General features: G+C 51.4%; 6 protein-coding genes across 6 annotated transcripts; 2 read left to right on the forward strand and 4 right to left on the reverse strand.

The window, feature by feature from the left end:
• Positions 1–148: 148 nt before the first annotated feature.
• Positions 149–3,985, reverse strand: CkaCkLH20_01891 (FAD binding domain-containing protein; the record flags this gene model as incomplete). The annotated part of the gene is made up of 6 exons (XM_038884610.1): positions 149–558; positions 625–1,005; positions 1,070–1,160; positions 1,220–1,324; positions 2,704–3,631; positions 3,687–3,985. The coding sequence occupies 6 exons, from the start codon at positions 3,983–3,985 to the stop codon at positions 149–151; spliced, it is 2,214 nt and encodes a 737-aa protein (XP_038750310.1).
• Positions 3,986–5,327: 1,342 nt separating this feature from the next.
• CkaCkLH20_01892 (uncharacterized protein) lies at positions 5,328–6,425 on the forward strand (the record flags this gene model as incomplete). The annotated part of the gene is made up of 1 exon (XM_038884611.1): positions 5,328–6,425. One exon carries the CDS (start codon positions 5,328–5,330, stop codon positions 6,423–6,425), a length of 1,098 nt encoding a protein of 365 aa, XP_038750311.1.
• Positions 6,426–6,656: 231 nt separating this feature from the next.
• CkaCkLH20_01893 (uncharacterized protein) lies at positions 6,657–8,215 on the reverse strand (the record flags this gene model as incomplete). The annotated part of the gene is made up of 3 exons (XM_038884612.1): positions 6,657–7,124; positions 7,178–7,722; positions 7,861–8,215. 3 exons carry the CDS (start codon positions 8,213–8,215, stop codon positions 6,657–6,659), a joined length of 1,368 nt encoding a protein of 455 aa, XP_038750312.1.
• A 1,471-nt stretch (positions 8,216–9,686) lies between these two features.
• Positions 9,687–11,519, reverse strand: CkaCkLH20_01894 (uncharacterized protein; the record flags this gene model as incomplete). Its single annotated transcript, XM_038884613.1, has 1 exon — positions 9,687–11,519. The coding sequence occupies one exon, from the start codon at positions 11,517–11,519 to the stop codon at positions 9,687–9,689; it is 1,833 nt and encodes a 610-aa protein (XP_038750313.1).
• A 767-nt stretch (positions 11,520–12,286) lies between these two features.
• Positions 12,287–13,459, forward strand: CkaCkLH20_01895 (succinate-CoA ligase; the record flags this gene model as incomplete). The annotated part of the gene is made up of 4 exons (XM_038884614.1): positions 12,287–12,446; positions 12,498–12,514; positions 12,568–12,684; positions 12,746–13,459. 4 exons carry the CDS (start codon positions 12,287–12,289, stop codon positions 13,457–13,459), a joined length of 1,008 nt encoding a protein of 335 aa, XP_038750314.1.
• Positions 13,460–13,795: 336 nt separating this feature from the next.
• CkaCkLH20_01896 (uncharacterized protein) lies at positions 13,796–15,289 on the reverse strand (the record flags this gene model as incomplete). Its single annotated transcript, XM_038884615.1, has 4 exons — positions 13,796–13,867; positions 13,938–14,274; positions 14,333–14,956; positions 15,006–15,289. 4 exons carry the CDS (start codon positions 15,287–15,289, stop codon positions 13,796–13,798), a joined length of 1,317 nt encoding a protein of 438 aa, XP_038750315.1.
• Positions 15,290–18,555: the final 3,266 nt, after the last annotated feature.

Below are 18,555 nucleotides of genomic sequence, written 5' to 3' on the forward strand. Positions count from 1 at the left end.
GCCGGAGACCCGTAGCAACAGTCACAACAGATTTCGTTAGAGTTTATGAACCTTAATTTTTATTATTAAAAGATGGAGTATCGAGCGCCGAAGCGATTGTTACTTCTGAGTGGCTCCCTTCACTGATAAATCATTAATATTGACGTGATTATTTCTTCCGGTCAAAGTCTTGCCAGGGCTGATGTCCGTTCTCGAGCGAAGCAGCATCCCCCGATTCCTTCGTAGTAATGCTAACGCTCTGGGTCTTGAGTATGTGCTGGCGCCCGCTGTCATCAGAAGTGCGGTCGCCCAACACCGTGGGTTCGAGGATGCTGTCCCCTTGAACATGTCTACTTCTTTTGGTCCCGCTGCGCTCGGAAGAGTTCCAGGGTTTGTTGTCGCAGTTGTCGAGTTGATAAGATGGCGAGAATTGATTGTTGTTGTAGGCTGAGCTACCTTTGCTGGATGCCAGCGTACTGATGACTTTGGCGACCAGAGGCCGCAGTCCCGGTAATGACGCGGCCACCAGGCCGAGGTTGTACTCGATAGCCATCCAATACAAGGATGCCGCACCCGCGTCTGCAGACCAAAATCGTCAGCCACTCGTCTCCAAGCCTAGCGAAAGTCAAGCGTCTTCGAACTTACAGGTTGTGTCTGAGGATCCAGACTTGTAGAACTGTATGCTTTCGAACCTGATGGCGGGCGCAATGCAGGCTACCAAGCCGCTGCCAAAGACCAACAGAAGCGCCGTCTTCTTGGTAGAGTTGATGTGGAGTTTCAACAACGCAGGGAATGGAAGGAGGAAGATGATGATGTCACAGGCGAAAAGCGTGGCGGCCTGGTACATGAAGATTCCATAGGTAACATCCGTGGAGAAGCAGTGATTCGCCCTGTCGGGCGACATGAGGAACTCCAGTTGAAACGCATACTTGGGTGGAGTGCACTGGAACGCCGCAACGAGTGAGCCTGATATCGTAAAGAGCACCAAGAATATGATCAGGCCGAGCGTCGTGTGTTGGATGTACGCTAGAAGAGAGGAAAAGATCAGCTGGAGGTAGGAAGAGAGATGTCACCGAAGTATAAAACCTACGTGTTGGAAACACTCGTCGCAGTAACAGAAGAATGCTAGACTTGACGGCCAGGGAGACGAACAAATACATGCATATGCAGATGTAGTATAACTAATAATTGTCGTGTTAGAAGCAGTCCCAGTTGACCAGCCAGGAGGGGGAATGTGTACCAAGAACCAGATCGCCAGATCCTCTTGCGAAACATGTTGAATATGTTTCCCAACACCGTAGTGTACGACAGCCAGCCCAATGCCATTGAATATGGTTACAGTGACCTAGCTTCTGCATTAGTTATCGTGCTCTTGGGGAAAAGTAGACTTGACAAGATGACACACCAAACCAACGAGACAAGCCCAATCATCAAGTCCAAAGGCTTTGATCATGAATTTGCGAACGTAAAGCTACCAGGACACCAAAGGTCAGCAGTTTTCGACTTTTCACAGGTTCCCACACTCTCCAAGACAAACCCGTGTGCCGCAAACCAAAATTGCCAAAACACCTGTAGATATGATGGTTCCGTACGAGACAGCTATCTCATACTTCTCATCATCGCCAAGCTCCGAAGTCCCAGTACTCGCCATCTCTGGGATATGAGAGTCGATGCTCGAGAAGACCGGGTGGGGGCGGTGTGTGTTCAGGGACAGAGAAATGAGTGCCCGAATAAGGTTGAAAACACGGAGAATACATAACTCCAGCTGACTCCGACTCCGTTTATATGAGAGTTTGCGAAGATGCTTACTTACCAGGACTCACGAGTCCTTCAGGGGTTCCACCGTGGTAGCGGAATCAAGCAAGAGACGGGGTTCCTGAACGCTGTCGAGAGGAGATTTGCGCATCTGTTGGTCTTTTCCCATTCCTGTACCTTGCTGTGTGTTGTACCCCGGCCATCTCATGGACACAACCCATGTGCCGAAAGTACTGAGTCAGCAATCGAAAGCGGTTCTGTAGGAACCCACGATCATACGACGCTGGCCAGAAACTCTCACCGCCAGCATGGGCCACAGGTACCGGGTGACGGGTATTCCAACGATCTCTACCTAGCACCCGAATGCGCTCCGAAGACATTGCGGATAGCTTGAGATTTGGAGAGATTTGGAAACGTACCTGATTCATGTTGGTTCGTAATTGATTCCTTGAGAAGCTGTGAAGGTGCTTGGCGTTTCCCGTTCCAGAGTTGAAGCTTCAAATTTCTGATACCATGTCTGCGAAGGATCCGTCTTGGGAATGAATTCAAATTCAAGGGTGTTCAAACTGGCCAATCTACGTATGAACTCAACAAAAATTGGATGCCGATCAAAAGTCAACCCCCTCAAGCATGGTCTTCCACCAGAAACCGGGTGCCCTGATGACACTGACTCGAGCTCACTTCCAATTTCGTTAGGGAAATCAGAAAGCTTACATTTCGCTCATCCTTCGGGACTCTCCTTGGTCCCCACAAGCCGTGCCCTTGCAGAATGCAGAATCGACCGGTTCCAAGATTTGAAGAACTTCAACGTGGGGAGATGTGTCTATCAGGCGGATAGCATCCGCCGTACGCATTTCAAAGGCCCCCTTCCCCAGATCCCGGTTGCTCATCTGGGTTGGGCAGGAAATTCAACCATGGCCCCTCGTTGATGTACCGAGCAAACCCACTCGCCTTCATGCTGTCACTGACCCAAGGGGAGACACGGCGGAGGGCGTTGAGCCACCATGTGTCCATGGCCTCGTAGCGCGTGATGTAGCCAGAGGCATTCACGATGAGGTCGGCATGCGGCCGCTGTTTCTTCTCGTACTCGTCGAACGTGGCTGCCAGCTCGGCGGTGGTCGGTTTTCGCATGCCGTCCGCCTCGCATCTGCGCAGGAGGGGCACGAGCTCGTTCATGAGGTGCACGACGCCCTCCACGGCGAGATTGCCCCCCAGTCCCGGGTTGACTGTTGCCTTGTGCACCGCATCCCCCAGCAGGGCAACCCTGCCGCCGGAATTCCATTTCGTCTGGAGCACTCCCTCTTCGAGCGCCACCATGTTCGCTTTGACCCGGGTGTCCCACAGGTCCTTGAAGGTGTATCCGGGGCCTAGGTTGCGGTCTCCGTATCGCTTGATTGTGGCCAGTGTCTGCTCCTCGGTGAAGCGCGGTGTGTTCGGTGTCTTGGTGACTTGGTCGCTTTTGACGAATAGAAACCAGAACACGAGATCGCGAACACCGGCAGCAGCAACGCCAGAGAAGCCGGGGTAGTAGACGTTGTGCACCATACGCTCCGGAAGAAACAGGCCTCCCTTCGCGGTGACATTCCTCGAGGTGGCAAAGATGGCGTGATAGGTGCTGACATAGCACTCCCGCATCTTCTGCGCGGCAGCGGCATCAGTGCCGCCGACCTTTTCTGCTAGGAGACTTCGGACATGGCTATGGACGCCGTCAGCGCCCAGGAGGATGTCTCCTCTGAGTGTCTCGCCGCTCTCCGTCGTCACTTCTACGCCTTCAGCGGACTCGACGAATGAGGCCACTCCGGAGTTGGCGCGAATGCGAGACTTGTCCTTGATGGTGTTATAGATACAGCCGATCCAGAACTTACGTTCCATGAATGCTGTACACCGGTTGTGACACCTGGGATTGATCTGCTTCAGCCACTTGACCACTAGTGCTACTGCGTTTGACTTACAGCCTAGATATCTCCTGCAATATCGAAGAATCCTCAAACATGACGCCGTTCTCGTCATAGTGTTGCCTGTCCTGAAGAGGCAGTACGCCTGCCTCGATTTCAGGCCACACCCCCAGCTGCTCCATCACCCGCTGGGTATGCGGGTGAATGGAGATGGACGCTCCCAAATGCGGAGCGATTTCACGCTTCTCCAACAGGACGTACGAGATCCCAGCCTTTTCCAAAGCCAGTGCTGTGGTCAGGCCTACCAGGCTACCGCCAGCAATGATAACTTGGAACCTTTGTGTCGAGTCTGCCATGTTGTTTCGATCGGTTATGTTCACGGTGTTGTTTCGAGATATCCCAACCACTTGGCTACAAGACCTTTCCCACTTATATGTACCGTTGCATGCAGTAAGCCCTATGTAGTGATGAGGTACGTACTGAGCCGGTACACGCCGCTTGAACAGCAGTTGGGGATCTTCTTATCTACTTTGGGTCGTGGGTCTACCCAGGCACGGAAGTGAGGGTGGAATTAGGTGAGGGTGGAGCGCGTTAAGACAGGGAAGAGATTTGATATCAAGACGACACGTGCGCTGTAAGGGGCCAGAACGTACGGAGTAGTCCAGAACGGAGTTTAAGATGTCAGCGTGTCCGTAGAATTCGCAATGGCGCCATCCTAAACGATTCCAAAAAACATCGATGCAGCGCTGAATGAGCCCCCACTAGGCCCGTCACGCACTTCGGCGCGGCCGTTAAACCGTTACGGGATTGATCGTTGCGGTAAGGTCTCTGCTATCAAGGGAGGCCATGCCGGAAGGCGTTTCCGGCAGCATGATCTTCTCGTACTCGAAGCCAAGAAAGTGTATTCGCAGAGAGAAGTATGGAAATCTTCTGGCGCGTGTTGGTGGTAAAGCGAATCCGACCGGATGCTTCTGGGGCTGGGCCGAAAAGGCGAGTCATGTCGTTCGCCCCGTCAGTTCCTACGCTCCTGGACTGTATCAACGAACCCATCTCCAGTTCGCCGATCACTCTCTTGAAGCAGCGACAAAGGTCCATTCTCCATGTTCGGCATTTGCAGACAGCGGAGGATCCAGGTTACGAGAAATGAGACAGAACGAAGTCGTGCCAAAACGCGTTGGCTGCTAGACGAATTGAGTGTAGTTCAGGACGGCCCGCGACGTAAGAAACCTTGTCTGACAGCCTGGGGGACCCCAGCTTGTGCTGAACCGAAATTCTGTACGGCCCGTTGGGACAGGTCCAGACTCCATAATAGACGACATCAGAAACATCGAGTTCCGACAACGGGGAATCGAGTCAGCTTTCAACCACAAGAAATTCCCCGGGCCACGTGCCAACTGGACTAATTTGTAGCTGCCAATGTAGAGTTTCGAACGTGCTCCGTATGCACATCTCAATTATCAAGAAGAAAAGGAAAAGAATGGGAAAAAGGGGGCTGAACTGTGTTTTGCCAGGGCGAACTTTTTACTGCCCACAACAGATGCCAGGCCCTTGGCGGGACCTTGTGTGTTTATATACTTCTCATAGTATCCCGTTGTAAGTGAAAGGCACCACCAATTTGCAAGATTTTAAATCGTCAGTCCTTATCGCCTTATCCGCTATCTTAATCGTCACTCATTTTCCACTTGATATTCTGTCACAATGAAGACTTCAACTTTCGCTAGCCTTCTCCTCGGCTCTTCAACTCTCGCCAGCGCAAGCCAGGGACATAACCGGCCTAGGCGGGAGAAAGGACTGGAGGAATATGCCGCTGTCTCCTTGCTCGACACCGCCTGCGAGACTGAGTTCCACCCTGACCACCTCGATGTCGCCTGGGTCGAACTCATTGCCTCCAACACGATCCTGAGGGTGAACCTGACGAGCGGCGAGCAAACACGATTTCCGCTGAACAACCCCGTGGGTCTCCCCAGCGGCATGGAGTTCCTGGCGGACGGCAACCTATGGTTTTCCGAAGTAGTCGGCAACAGCATGGTGAAGTTGGACCCCAAGGATGGCAGCATGACCGAATACCCCTTCCCGTGGACCAACATCTCGGTCCTCGACAATCTTCCCGCCGGAATCCGCGTCACCATCGACGTCGCCGGCGGCCGCGACCGCGGAGCGTGGTTCACGTCCGTCGGCCTCAACGCCATCGGCCGGTTTGACATTGACACCCACGAGTACGATATCTACACGCTGCCAAACCCGCTATCGGCCCCTCTCATCATCCAAGCCGGCCCGGGCAACACCATGGTCTTCTCGGAGATTCTGGGGAACAGGGTCGGCACCATCGATGTGATCACCAAGGAGATCAAGGAGTACGAGATCCCGACACCGTTGTCGCTGGTTCAGGGTGTCGCTACGGACAAGGACGGTCTCATCTGGTGGACCGGAACGGGCGGTGGAAACTTTGGAACCATCAACGCCACAACGGGCGAGGTGACGGAGATGTTCATCGCCGACATCCGCGCTGCAGGCAACTCCACTGTCATTGAGAACGGTCTTAGCATTGGTTCCTCCGGGGCACTGGCTCTGCCTGGTCCGATCCGTGTCGGTAACGATGGCAAGGTCTACTTTGTCGAGGGAAACCTGGTCTTCCTTGGAAACCGCGTTGCGCAGTACGACCCCAAGACCCAGCAGCTCGTGGAGTACGTCACTCCTACTAGCCTCAGTGCCCCGTGTGATCTCAACAACCAGCAGCCGGACGCCATTTACTTTGCCGAGTTTACAGGCGCCCATCTGGGTCGGGTGAACTACTAAGAGTGGTAGCTGAACGAGCCAGATAAGGCGTCACTGGCTGAGGCTGACAGGATTTAAGAGCTAGGATCTAGTTTGACTTGGGACTATGGTCACTTTATATTTCTCTTCATCGATGTATATATTTTACTGTTTACAAATTTATTTCTTCCCACAGTTCGAAGAGGGAGTGGGTAGTAACTGTGCAAACACACTAAAAACTGCAATGATGTTGACGTCTCGAGGCAAATCTCCTCACTCTGCTGGCTTGACTGATTGAAGATCCCTGAATAGATCATTCGGGTCATAGTCCTCCTTGATCCATTCCAACCTGTTCAGACTGCTCCCATAGTACAGCTTGGGCGCATCAGTGCTACTCAGCTGGGAATCAGGATAATTTGCATACATCCCCCAGTCGCTGCTTGCCAAATTTTTCGTGATGCTCTGCTTAAGACCTTGAAGAAAAGAATACCCATCCTTAGGATATGTTCCAGATAGGAGGGCACTATCCTTGAACTGGAACATGAGCATCTTGTTTCGGTGCGCGTAAGCCGCATCAATAGGTTTAGAGATGGCGGACTTTTCACCCCCGTGAAGGTTCATATGGACGAACCAAGTGCGGCTCAGTGAGAAACCCGTCTTGGCGATGGCGTCAACGAGGGACTGCAAGTTGGCCTTCGTCAAGGCGGGCGTGGTGAGACTTGACGCATAGGAGTTGTCGTGCTGTGTTTGTCAGACTTGGTCTCCCAAATGCTCCGAGAATGGGACTGTCATACCTCGCTGTAGTTGGGAGTAGTGATGTCAATCTCATCAGAGTCTCCGTAGTGTTTGATGAAGTCAATCCAACCGACTGTCTTTGAACTTGAAACTTTAACGCTCAATTTGGTCAGAAGTGGCTGAATAGCCGTTCGAAAAGCTGCGTCGTCGCCGACATAAGCGCCATGCAGATAATAACCGTCGTTGTTGAAGGTAAACGCCATAGTCAACTCTGCCGGCATTCCTTTCGCGAATTCCTGCGTATCAAAGAGAACCTGGGCTACCTTTTGGGTGTTCCAAGTCAGATCGATGTCAAAATACGTCAACCTCTCAGGCGCCGCAAACGTGTTGAACTCGAGTTCCGCAACGACGACCATCGATGAGCCTGCGCCCCGGATGCCCCAGAAGAGGTTGGGTCGCTCGGTTGCTGAGCATCGTGTGATGGTGCCGTTGGCAAGGACCACAGTCGCGCCTTTGACCCAGTCCATGGCAAACCCGTGCTTTCGAGAGACCATGCCGTGGCCTCCGTGAAGGGCATGGCCGCCAATCCCGACACTATTCTTGACTTAGCATTTGTTTCCCGACATCACGTTTTAGAAGACAGATCCGGTCAAGACCGTCGAAACTTGCCCTAAGCATGTCCCATGCGATATCGCTCTGCCCTTCTTGAAGAACTCGGACGCGACATGTCCCAATCTCGCACCAGCTTGGACTTTGGCGGTGCCGTCGCTTGCAACTGTGACAGCGTACATGCGATCTAGATTGATGACCAAATGCCCATCTTCACCACCGAGACCAGAAGAGACGTAGCTATGGCCTCCGCTCTTGGCATTGACGTTGACGCCATATTTTGCGCCGCAGGACACCGCTGAAGAAATGTGTTGGACCGTGGTAGGGGCAGCAACGAGGATGGGTTTGACGGGAACGCGACGGTTGTACGATGTAAGGGAAGAACCAATAGGAACAGATGCAGAGCGGAGACAAGCTGTCAGATCCTCGAGCGTTGTCGCAGTGACGAGGAGTGATGCTTGGAGGAAGAGAGCGATGCTGAGACGCATCTTATCTGTAGTCTCGTCGTTGATGTCTGGTAGTAGAAGATAAGATGTATATCAACTACTCATTAGAAAAGCTTAATCCAATTAGCTATTTATGTTGTACGGTAAGTAGGCCATTCCCCGGACGTGTTCGCTTATGCCCCGAAGGACGCAAAAGGTCGATCCATCATCACGCCTGTCGGGCAAACGACGTGCCTAGCTTCAGGTAAACGGGAATCCCTCACCCGATGGCTGCAGGCCTTTCATACGATTCGCAGGGGAGACATTTTCTCTTATTCATCTTCCCCGTGTGGCGACAATGTTTTCCGCCCCTACAACATAAACGCAACACTGCTTGCCCCTGCATGTCAGCTCGTATATGCGTGTCTCACCCGCCAAACCTATCCTAGAGAATGGATTCTTAGTGCTATTTGTCTTGGCTGCAGCACTACCTACAAACCGCAGAGCCGGGCAAGATTCGTCTCAGCCTCACTGGAATTTCGTTCACAGAAATCACTGAATGTAAGACCACCACCTTCATGGCGTTTTCAACGAATCATATGATCTGGCAATACGTCTGCTCTGCTGTAGACAACGGGACCAAGAGGTAGAATAGTACTCGTGGACCCCAAACGAGAACAATCTTCTCAATTATCATACCTATGCATCTGCAGTTAGGCGAGTGGCAACTACTGACCAGTGCTAGTAGGCGAGACGAGAAGCGAGAACTAAGGGAAGAGTTAATTGTGTTCAAAAGATGAAGATAGAAAATACCGGGCAGGAAAATACCGGGCAGGAACACTTCCACTGCCTTGGTACTTGGGAACTATGAGAACTACTAAGCGCATTGAGATGCTCCTTTTCCCAAGGGAGTGTCTTCTCACGGCGTTTTCTTGACTATTCTGTGGTAACAATCGTGCTTTGGCTCAGGTGAAGGGTGAATTTATTATTTTAATCTTTCATGCTAGCTTAATCTTGTCCATCGGTCTTGCCTTGCAGTCCTCCTCGCCAACTTCTCCTAAAAGCTCCGCGGCTCCGCGAGGAACGGGAGGGTGGGGCGCGTAATTCTCCACATCGGCGCCGTGCAAGTACTCCACTCCCGGCGGACACTGCGCCGACATCGCCCGGACTACGCTGCTGCGTTCATCCGTCCGTCTCATGGCTCAGCCGCGACTGGCGGTCGCTTTGAGGACATTCAAGCCTTTGTGGACATACTGCAATGGTCGTTGCAATGACGTGAACGAGATGTATCTGCCCGCAACCAACATCAAGGTATCAAACGTCGATCCGCGCTTCTCCAGCGACACGGTATAAGTTTGGCGAATATAGTTGCAGCCTTCAAGCCCTTAAGATGAAATCCACACCATTATAGACGTGATTAAGGTACTTGTACTTCCGGATCTTGTCTTCAAGTCCACGGTCTGAAGACCTGAGAATGCGGTTCGGGTCCTGAACACCAGCATCATCAACCTTGGCTCTCGTTTTGTACCCGTCTTCACGCTGCGTTGCTGGATGTTCCCGGGCTCCAGTCAAGCACTCCCCCTTCACCAAAAGCAAAATCCTTCTCAATCTGGGAGAATAAAAACTGGTTTGCCTCCTCTGTAGACCAAGACCAAGGGGTATCTGATACGAGGAGGGTGTCGAGTCCATCCGCATTCAGGGGTTGCGGTAGCCGCTGTGATGAGCGGCACATGTCGTCGACCGAATCTGGTCTTGAATCCGAGACAGCTGCGGCTGGATGTCTCTGGGTATCTGAGAGTTCATTGGAGTCGTCTTGCATTCGCAACCGTGCTGCCGTAGAGCGATCCAAGTACTGGAAGAAGAGTTGGAGCACCCAGTTCCTCCCTTCCCATGTCTTCTGCAACTCCTGGAGCCCTAGCAGACACAGTTTGGCTCTGTGCTCGAGAATCGCGCGGCCTGTTCCTACTGATGCTCGAAGACTAACCGTGTGTATACAAAGGGTATTGAAGAGGTTGGTGATGACGTGTATCTGCCCATGTCGCAGATTGCCTTCAAGAAGCATGTCCTCCATGATACTAGAGTTACGGGCTGCAGCTTGCAAAGCGATCTTGCCGTCTACCTCTCGACTCTCCTCTGCACTTCCAATGCATCCTGATCTGTAAAGAAGGATGAGAAGATTGTTGTACGCAAGATGTAGCATGTTCGCGTAGAACCCCGGTGGACCGTCGAGGTCATCAACACCACGTTGCATTATCGCAGGAAGGTTCTGCCTCCAACGGGTGAGATCGTCCTTCATCTGCGAGCGGCCGCTGGAAGTAAGGGACTTGCTTGGGAGATATCCGCTGTGGACGATCATTCCCAAGACTCGAGAGAGCTGCGCCATACCGACAGCATAGGCGATATACTCCTGGACTTTAGCCGAAGCCGTATCAGGACTGAAAGCGTGCTCAAAGTCTCGTTCATCCAAGGGCGCGATATCGCAATCCTCATCCCTAATCCTGTTTGGAAGTCCCAAAGCGGCTGCGCATTGTCGCTCTCTGGTATATATAGACCACCACAGCCGGCGTCGGAGCTTATTCGTCTTTTTCTCGGTTGTCGTCGAACGTGCTGATCGATGCAGAGCCTTGGTTTGGGCTAGGCTGATGGCAGCACCTAACCAATGGCGGGCATCCTTTTCGAGAAGTGCCCCTGCTCTCCAAAAGCTCATCAAGAACAGAGCCTGAGTGACGGTGAACTTCTTTGCTTCGTAATCCACATCGTAAATGTCTTTGGCTCTGTTGTAGAACACGTACTTTGCCATGTGGCGGCTTCCATGATTGAGAGCCGGCAAGACATCTTCATCGCAGTGCATCACAGCGATGAAAAGAATGGCCTGAAGTAGTAACGGAGACAAGACACCATTCCTATACTGAGTCCATATATCCAGCTCATCCACGATGGGAAAACAGGGGTGGAACCATTGGAAGTACGTCCTGAGGAGAGCCTCGACGGCCTCCTGAGGCGGGAATGAAAAGACGCCCTCTGCTCGAAGTGATCTTATCCTGGCTTGCCTCCGTTCTACCTCCCACTGAGGTATCAGGTTCTCCGCCCTCACGGCGTTTGGCACTAGATGCAGGAACTTCAGGTTTTCGGGAGTCGAGGCACCGGCATCGGATGGAGTTGGGAATCCATGGGTGACATATCGAATTGATGTCGACTCACCCAAGAAAACGGAGCTTTCTTCCTCTTGTCTAGTGTCGGGTATCGCGAAGGTGTCAAGTTGTGACAGCGGCTGGACGCTGATGGTGCTGTCAGGCTCACGAGGGTCAAGCGAGGATGACTGAACTCGGTCTTGAGCCAGCTCAGCCAAGACTTGCGACGCTGCCAAATGATCGTCGGATTCAACCGTTATTGAGTCAGCCTCCAAAGAGTTATTTGTAAGGTCAGGTGATGATCTCTCCTCGAAGGTAGGGACCGAGCTCGCCGACCCGCGAAGTCGACGAGAAGGCCGCACGTGCTTGCCGCGTCGCGACTCGCGAAGATGGCAGGGGACGTCGGCTGCGGCGCAGTTACGACATGGCATTCTCTCGGTTACATCGCACTTGACACGCCTGCTATTGCAGGCAAGACATGCCTGGCGGGCCCGCTTGCGTAAGGAGTTTGTCATTGCCGAGAACCTTAGCTTGCCGATTGAAAGGTTCGATTGACAGTGGGCTTTTAAAACGCTGCCGGCTGGAAAGCCAGGTGAGGTCGCAGAGTCGATGATCGCAGAGCACAAGCTTCAGATGGTACCAGTCAGCGTTGAGGGGTGTGATCAGTTGCGCGTATATTCACTAGATCATGATGGCCAACACCATTCTGTTCGGCAAGCGCTGGATTATTGCCGAGGCGGGGTTGAAGTCATGAGTCGGCGCCGGGATGACATCACGAGAAGCACTGGAGTTCGGCTATATGCGCATATAGCCGAGACACCTTTCCATCCTCCAGTGCACGTCAAATGTCAACGTCTCATGCGAATTATCCCTGTCCAAACATCTTTGTCAAGAGTTGTTTTACAGAATCTGGTAATAATATTTTGTCTCTAGAAGAAAAGAAAGCTTTGCTACTGCTACTTGTAATTTCGCCGCCCCTCCCTACCGATTTGAAGCTATCAGCATGCATCAAAACCTCAGGTTCATCCATCTTGCCAAGTACTTACGACCCATCGATGCGGCAAAAAGACAGTTTTCATCGACTGCCAGAAGGCGCAACTCATACGAGCAAGATACCATCGCGAATTTGAGGATAGACAAAAGCACTAGAGTGATCTACCAAGGTGAGACTGCATGAAGACTCTGTTCGGTGGCACAACTAATCCGTATCAAAGGTTTTACAGGGAGGGCCGTAAGATAAAAAAGCAAAGCTCCAGTGTTCTCTAGTGTTTCTAACAACTGAAGGCCACTGTCAACGCGAAAGATACCATTGAGTATGGCACCAACATCGTTGGAGGTGTGTCCCCTGGAAAGGGCGGTCAAGAACATCTAGGCTTGCCTGTGTTCAACACCGTGAACGAGGTTGGCCTCAAGAATCTCCAATGTTCTGCACAGAGTCTGAACAGCTAACATATTGCTGTAGGCAATGGAGAAGGTTAAACCTCACGCAAGCGCTGTCTTCGTCCCCGCTCAGTTTGCAGCCGGTGCTATAATTGAGGCCATTGAAGCAGAAGTGCCTCTTGTGGTGTCAGTCGCAGAGCATGTCCCGGTTCTCGACATTGCGAGAGTTCAAGAGATCCTGAGGACGCAGTCAAAAACCCGTCTGGTAGGTCCCAACTGTCCGGGTATCATTGCTCCGGATCAGTGCCGCATTGGCATCATGCCCTACAAACAGTACTCTAGAGGAGTAGTCGGCATCGTGTCGAAGAGCGGAACACTCAGTTACGAAGCTGTTGGTGCAACGACGAAGGCCGGGCTAGGGCAAAGCATAGTGGTCGGGATGGGAGGGGACATGATGCCTGGCACGACGCTCCTTGATGGCCTGAAGCTGTTTTTCGAGCATGAGGAAACCAAGGGTATCATTGTTATTGGCGAAATCGGTGGCGAAGCGGAACTACGTGCTGCCGAGGCGATCGAAGAGTACAACAAGACGACGCGGAATCCGAAGCCGATAATCGCTATGGTTGCCGGAAGAACAGCACCGAAGGGAAAGACGATGGGACATGCAGGTGCTCTATTGACGCCAAGAGATGTCTCAGCTGACGCAAAGGCGGCAGCTCTGGAGAAAGCGGGAGCTATTGTGGTCCCACATCCAGGGGTGATGGGGGATGAGATGAGGAAGCTACTTGGGCTATGAGAGGTTTCAAACAACGTTACTATTAAATGTAATATTCTAAGTCTATAAAAAGCCTTATTTAGCTTTGGTGTAGTATATCAAGATAGCAAACCAACTTGAAACAGAGTACTAGACCGGCCTTCATAGTTTTCGGTATTTTCCCGTTCAAAAGCTGTGACATAACTTAAAGCATGAAACTTCACAATTAGAGCTTTACGAAATGAGTAAACAACTATCGCTTAATGACCAATTGCTGCTTCGAAACCTCGCTGCTTCAAAGTCTCGCTGCAGCTTTCCCTTTACTCATGAGCATTTCAATCTCCCTACTCGCAAGTGCACCTCTCTCTATAGCTCCGTCTATGAACCCTCGCCATCCATCGGCCCAGTCAGCACTTGCAAAAAGAACTCTTCCGTGAGGTTTTTGGAGTTCTCGCAAGGATGTAGTCATAGCATTGGGTCCCCAACAGCTCCATGTCCCTTTGGCAAACTCGTCACTGACCCAGTCGTGAGTCAGATAAGCCTTGACTTCAGCTCCTGGCTTCATATGCTTCGCGAAAGTCGAGATAATGTGTTCGCTGGACTTCGGGTCCGTCAACTGAGAACCATAGCCGAACCCGATGCAGAATGTTCCATCCTTTTGTACGGTGCCATTATGATCAGAGAAGGCAAAACACCATGGAGAATTCCCATACCCATTCGCCATGGAGAACCAGCCTGGATCGGTCTGTGCAAGGTGGAAGTGTATCTTGGCCCCTTTGTTTATATGACCAGCCTTGATGGCGTCTTGACGGAGGGCCGACAACGGCGGCGAGAAAGACACGTCAGACATGCAGTTGCTATCGAATAGTCAGCATCTTGATTGGATCATATTGACATCAAGGTTAATTTGCTTACAGCGGAATCGTAGAAATTAGGTAGTCGGCGTGGATGTGCCGCCCATCTTTCGTGGAAACATGAACAGATGCACCATGCTGCTCAATTTTGTCGACAGCCGCGTTGAGCAACAGGTGTCCACGATAGTCCGATAAGACTGACCGCGCCAATGAAGTCATTCCACCGTTTCCGAGCTTGAACGTTCCCGCAAGCTCGAACACACCCGCCATAGAATGCCCACCAAGAGCATACCATCGCAATACTTCAGTGAACGCGCACTGACTCCCTGGGACGGCCCCAAAAGAGCTGATCATAGAGTCGAAGAGGGCTTTCTCGATTTGGGGTATGTCAAGCTGATCCAACCGGTCCTTGGCTGACAAGTGATCGTATTTCAGCCACAGGGCCGGCTGGTGGAAGGGATCGTGTGGATAAGGCATCAGCTGCCGGCTTGAAAGACCATCAATGGAGGAAAAAGCATCTGCAGCTCTTTGGACAGCCGCGTTCATCTCAGATCCATCGATCTGTGAGGTCGAAGAATATGCAGCTGTGTACAGGGTGTTCTTCACTTCGGCTGTCCCAGAAGACGTCTTCAGGTTCTTCTGGAGGCCATATCGATGGATCTCTGTGAACACGTGCGGTTGGTTCCTGGTAGTCAGTGAGCATTGGTTCGAGTTCTGACAAGTGCTGCTCTCACCAGTGTATCCAGGTCCCTCCCATTTCGAAATCTTCACCTAGGGCTTTCGCAGTCCAGGTCCTCCCCCCAATGCGATCTCGACCTTCTAAAAGCAGCACTCTCAGGTTTGATTCTCTGCTGAGGTTACGAGCTGCAATAAGCCCAGCAAAGCCGGCGCCGACAACGATAACATCGTACTTCTCGAGAATCAAAGAGTTTGATGTGGATTTGACAACAGCCTCGGTCACAAGCCCATCAGTATGTCCCGCAGGCGTCCAAAGATAACCTTCACGTGTAGAAGGCATAGCGGGCGGGATGATTTGTTTGAAAAGAAATCATATCCTATACAGAGAAGAGAGATCGAACTGAACTGATTAAATACAATTGTTAGTACAGACCGCGAATCATACAGGAACCGTTTGTCCTTTCTCTGAAGGAGTACTAAGCTATCGCGAGCGGACCATGTCCGGTCCATATTTCCTCATTGGGAGAAAAAGTGCGAGGTCAGTCATTTTCTATCCCAACCCGAAAGAAACAAGTCGGATAGGTGAGTGACAGGGGCCGAGATGAGTCGGAAATGCGGAATCTGGTATTAGTGTGGCTAGATTTTAAGTACCCCTTCGCAATCCTTTCATTTTTAGAAAAAACTTCTCAATTCCACAAGATCTTTTATGACTTCAAATCCCGAGTCTTTAACCATGCCCTTGACTCACAAACCTCGGGCTGCAGCCATGAAGCTGGCCCCAATGAATGATTCGGGAAACGCCTTTGGAAGCGGTATGCCACCCTACTTTCAAGTATCCAATCTCTACTGACCTGAGTTGCTTGGACTAATAGATGTGGTTTCCACAACCGACGTTGGGGCGAGCACTCCGATATCAGCAGGTTTCTTCCGAATCGAGAGAGGAAAGCCATGCGTCTTCACGTATGAGTTTGATGAAGCAAAATACTTCGCTGAGGGACAGTGCCAGGTGGAAGATGAGACTGGCGTGAAGGTAACAGCCAAAGCGGGCGACGTTATGCTCTTCACCAAAGGGTCTACCATCTCATTTTCGACGGACTCATACGCTCTGGCGTTTTTCTGCGACCAAAGAGCCAAACTATGAGTGATTGAGTATTGAGAGTACATGTACAAAAGAACATCAATGAGATAGGGCTCGTTTGCCATTTCCAAGTTCATGTTAGCCCAAGATGGTCTCCAGCTTCATGTCAGACATAATGTCAATCCAATGGACCCTCGCATGGAAGTTTCTACTTCGGTGTTCCAACTTATCCGCACATGACCAAACCTCTTTGAGGATCTGGGCGGCATTTCTGATAGGTCGTAGGCCAATGGAAGAATGTAGAAAGAGAATCCGTGTCCGTACGAAGGCTCTCCATCGTTCCACTTCTCGGAATAACGTTTGGGATTCCATGGTTTGTTTCCGGCTTTCTTCTGGGGGGACATGTCGTAAAGCACTCCCCGCAATAAGCAAAGGCAATAACTGCGTCGAGATGGTACCCGAATCCGTGGGTATAGTTTCCAGCGTCCGGAGGATGTCAACAGCGAAACCTAGCCCCACATGCGCTGGCATTGGCTCCGCTGCTTCCTTCACTGGGACCGTCTTCGTCAATGTTCGTGAGTGATTGAGTTCTGGAAACGCTTGATAAAGCTCGAGTAACGAGGCGAGTCGGTAGCAGTGTGCCATTGCGAAGAGCTGATCCAGAGGTGTGCGTGGATCTGCGGTATCTTCGACCAAATTCAACGGCGGAAGACGGTAATTGCGAATGCTCTGCTCCACCGTCGCTGCTTTAGCGACAAGATCGGAATACAGGGCTTGCCGATGAATATCTCCATGCTTGAAGAGCTCCAGGCTAGGCAAAGCCATCTTATTCCTGATCAGAGTTCCGACTTGCGCTAGATAAAAGAATAAGGGTGTCGCAACTCCAGTCCAAGGACATGGAAGGTTCTTCCATGTCGAGTGATCTTCCGCGAAAATACTCAGGTATGAAAGCGCCTCGACGTTTTGATCGTGGATGAATGAACAAATACCTTCCCAGTACATCATGGAGGAAATTATGAAGCACTGGGTTTGCGCCGAGGAAGATCGATGGCCGAGCCTGTTGATCGCGTTCGCGGCCAGCCATCTCTTGAATAATTGTCTCGCGCCATAAATGTGAGTTAATCCAGTGGAAGACGCATCGTGCCAGGCCTACAATGTTGTGTGAGTGAGGATGAGGTACGAAACAGTTCATATTGAGTTCTACCAACCGATGTCATTCCCAGCAGAATGGTACTTAGTAAGACATCTGCCGTATCCATGATGCTTTTGGAAGTGCTCAAGCGATTTGGTCGAAGGCTCATTTCATTAGACTCCTGGATTCCAATAGCGCCCATGGTTGAAATTTCTTTGGACAGGTGCGATATAGCCTCTGTCTGATATTGTAGGGACTTATCATTCTGACCCTCGACAGTCTGGTACAAATGCGCAGCGGACAAGCTCAAGACGCAGCGAAAGATGAGAGGTGAGATATTGATTAACCTTGAGATTTCGTACCGGAAAGGATTGCTGGACGAATCGAAAGCTGAAATGAGACGACATATGACGGAATAGTAGTGTGTCATCAGGATCGACGACGTTTCCGAAGGGGTGTACCATGATGAAGGCGAGATATCATCAGAAGACCGCCCTGATATAAGAAATGTGCCGTCGCTTTCCTGCACATACTGGGCTTGGGACTCAGAGAGTTCCTCTGAATAACATGTTGCAGAGTCAGTATTGGAGATCGTGGCATCAGGATCAGTTTTGTCGCGCTCTCGAAGAGGAATAGCGAGGTCTGCTGGGTCCTCCAGAAACGCCAGAGGTGAACAGCCATGCCTTGAGGATTCTGCCTCTTTTCTCTCCTCATGTGATTCTCCATGGCGAGAGTTTGCGACTCTCGGGGACTCTGAGGCCCTGTGATGTGACTGGGTGACGGCTTCGCTTCGAGGTTCATCGTGAATGGACAACGACATGAGATTCTTCTCGTATTTGGTCGACCATTTAATGCGCTGAGTGTATCCGGGACATTTCACACCAGACTTGATGCAACGGCGGCAGCTTGGTTGCTGTTCATCGCACTTCACGCGCTGCCACGAAACCAAGGTAGGTCAGCCACGAAATACCTGGGTAACAGGGGGTCCTGAGGCGCCCATACACGTCGCTTGCATACTAAACATCCGCCTTAGTCCAGATGTCAGTGTCTTTTCTCCACATCGAAAGCTCTTGGGGCGTTTACTTCGGGACTTAATGGCATTCGTCTTCTTGGTTTGGTTGGCTTCGTTCATGGCGTTCTGCGAAGAGGTCAATCGACAGTGTGCTGGAAGCCGGTCGCTCCATGGATGTCAAGCCAGCTACTGCCGCAGTACTTTCAGTGGGGTAACCCCAGGAAACCCGGTGTTTCGGAACGCTTCCGATACTGGTGAGGTATCCGTCTTCTTTTCCGACAACATCATGTTCCGAACAATGTTGGGATGGAAGACAGTCAAAAACCAACCAATCACTCTCAATATGCCGCTCGAAATAACGGGGCGCCGTATCTAAAGCTTGGG

Source organism: Colletotrichum karsti (assembly GCF_011947395.1).
Source record: "Colletotrichum karsti strain CkLH20 chromosome Unknown Scaffold4, whole genome shotgun sequence".
NCBI classification, from domain to species: Eukaryota; Fungi; Ascomycota; class Sordariomycetes; order Glomerellales; family Glomerellaceae; genus Colletotrichum; species Colletotrichum karsti.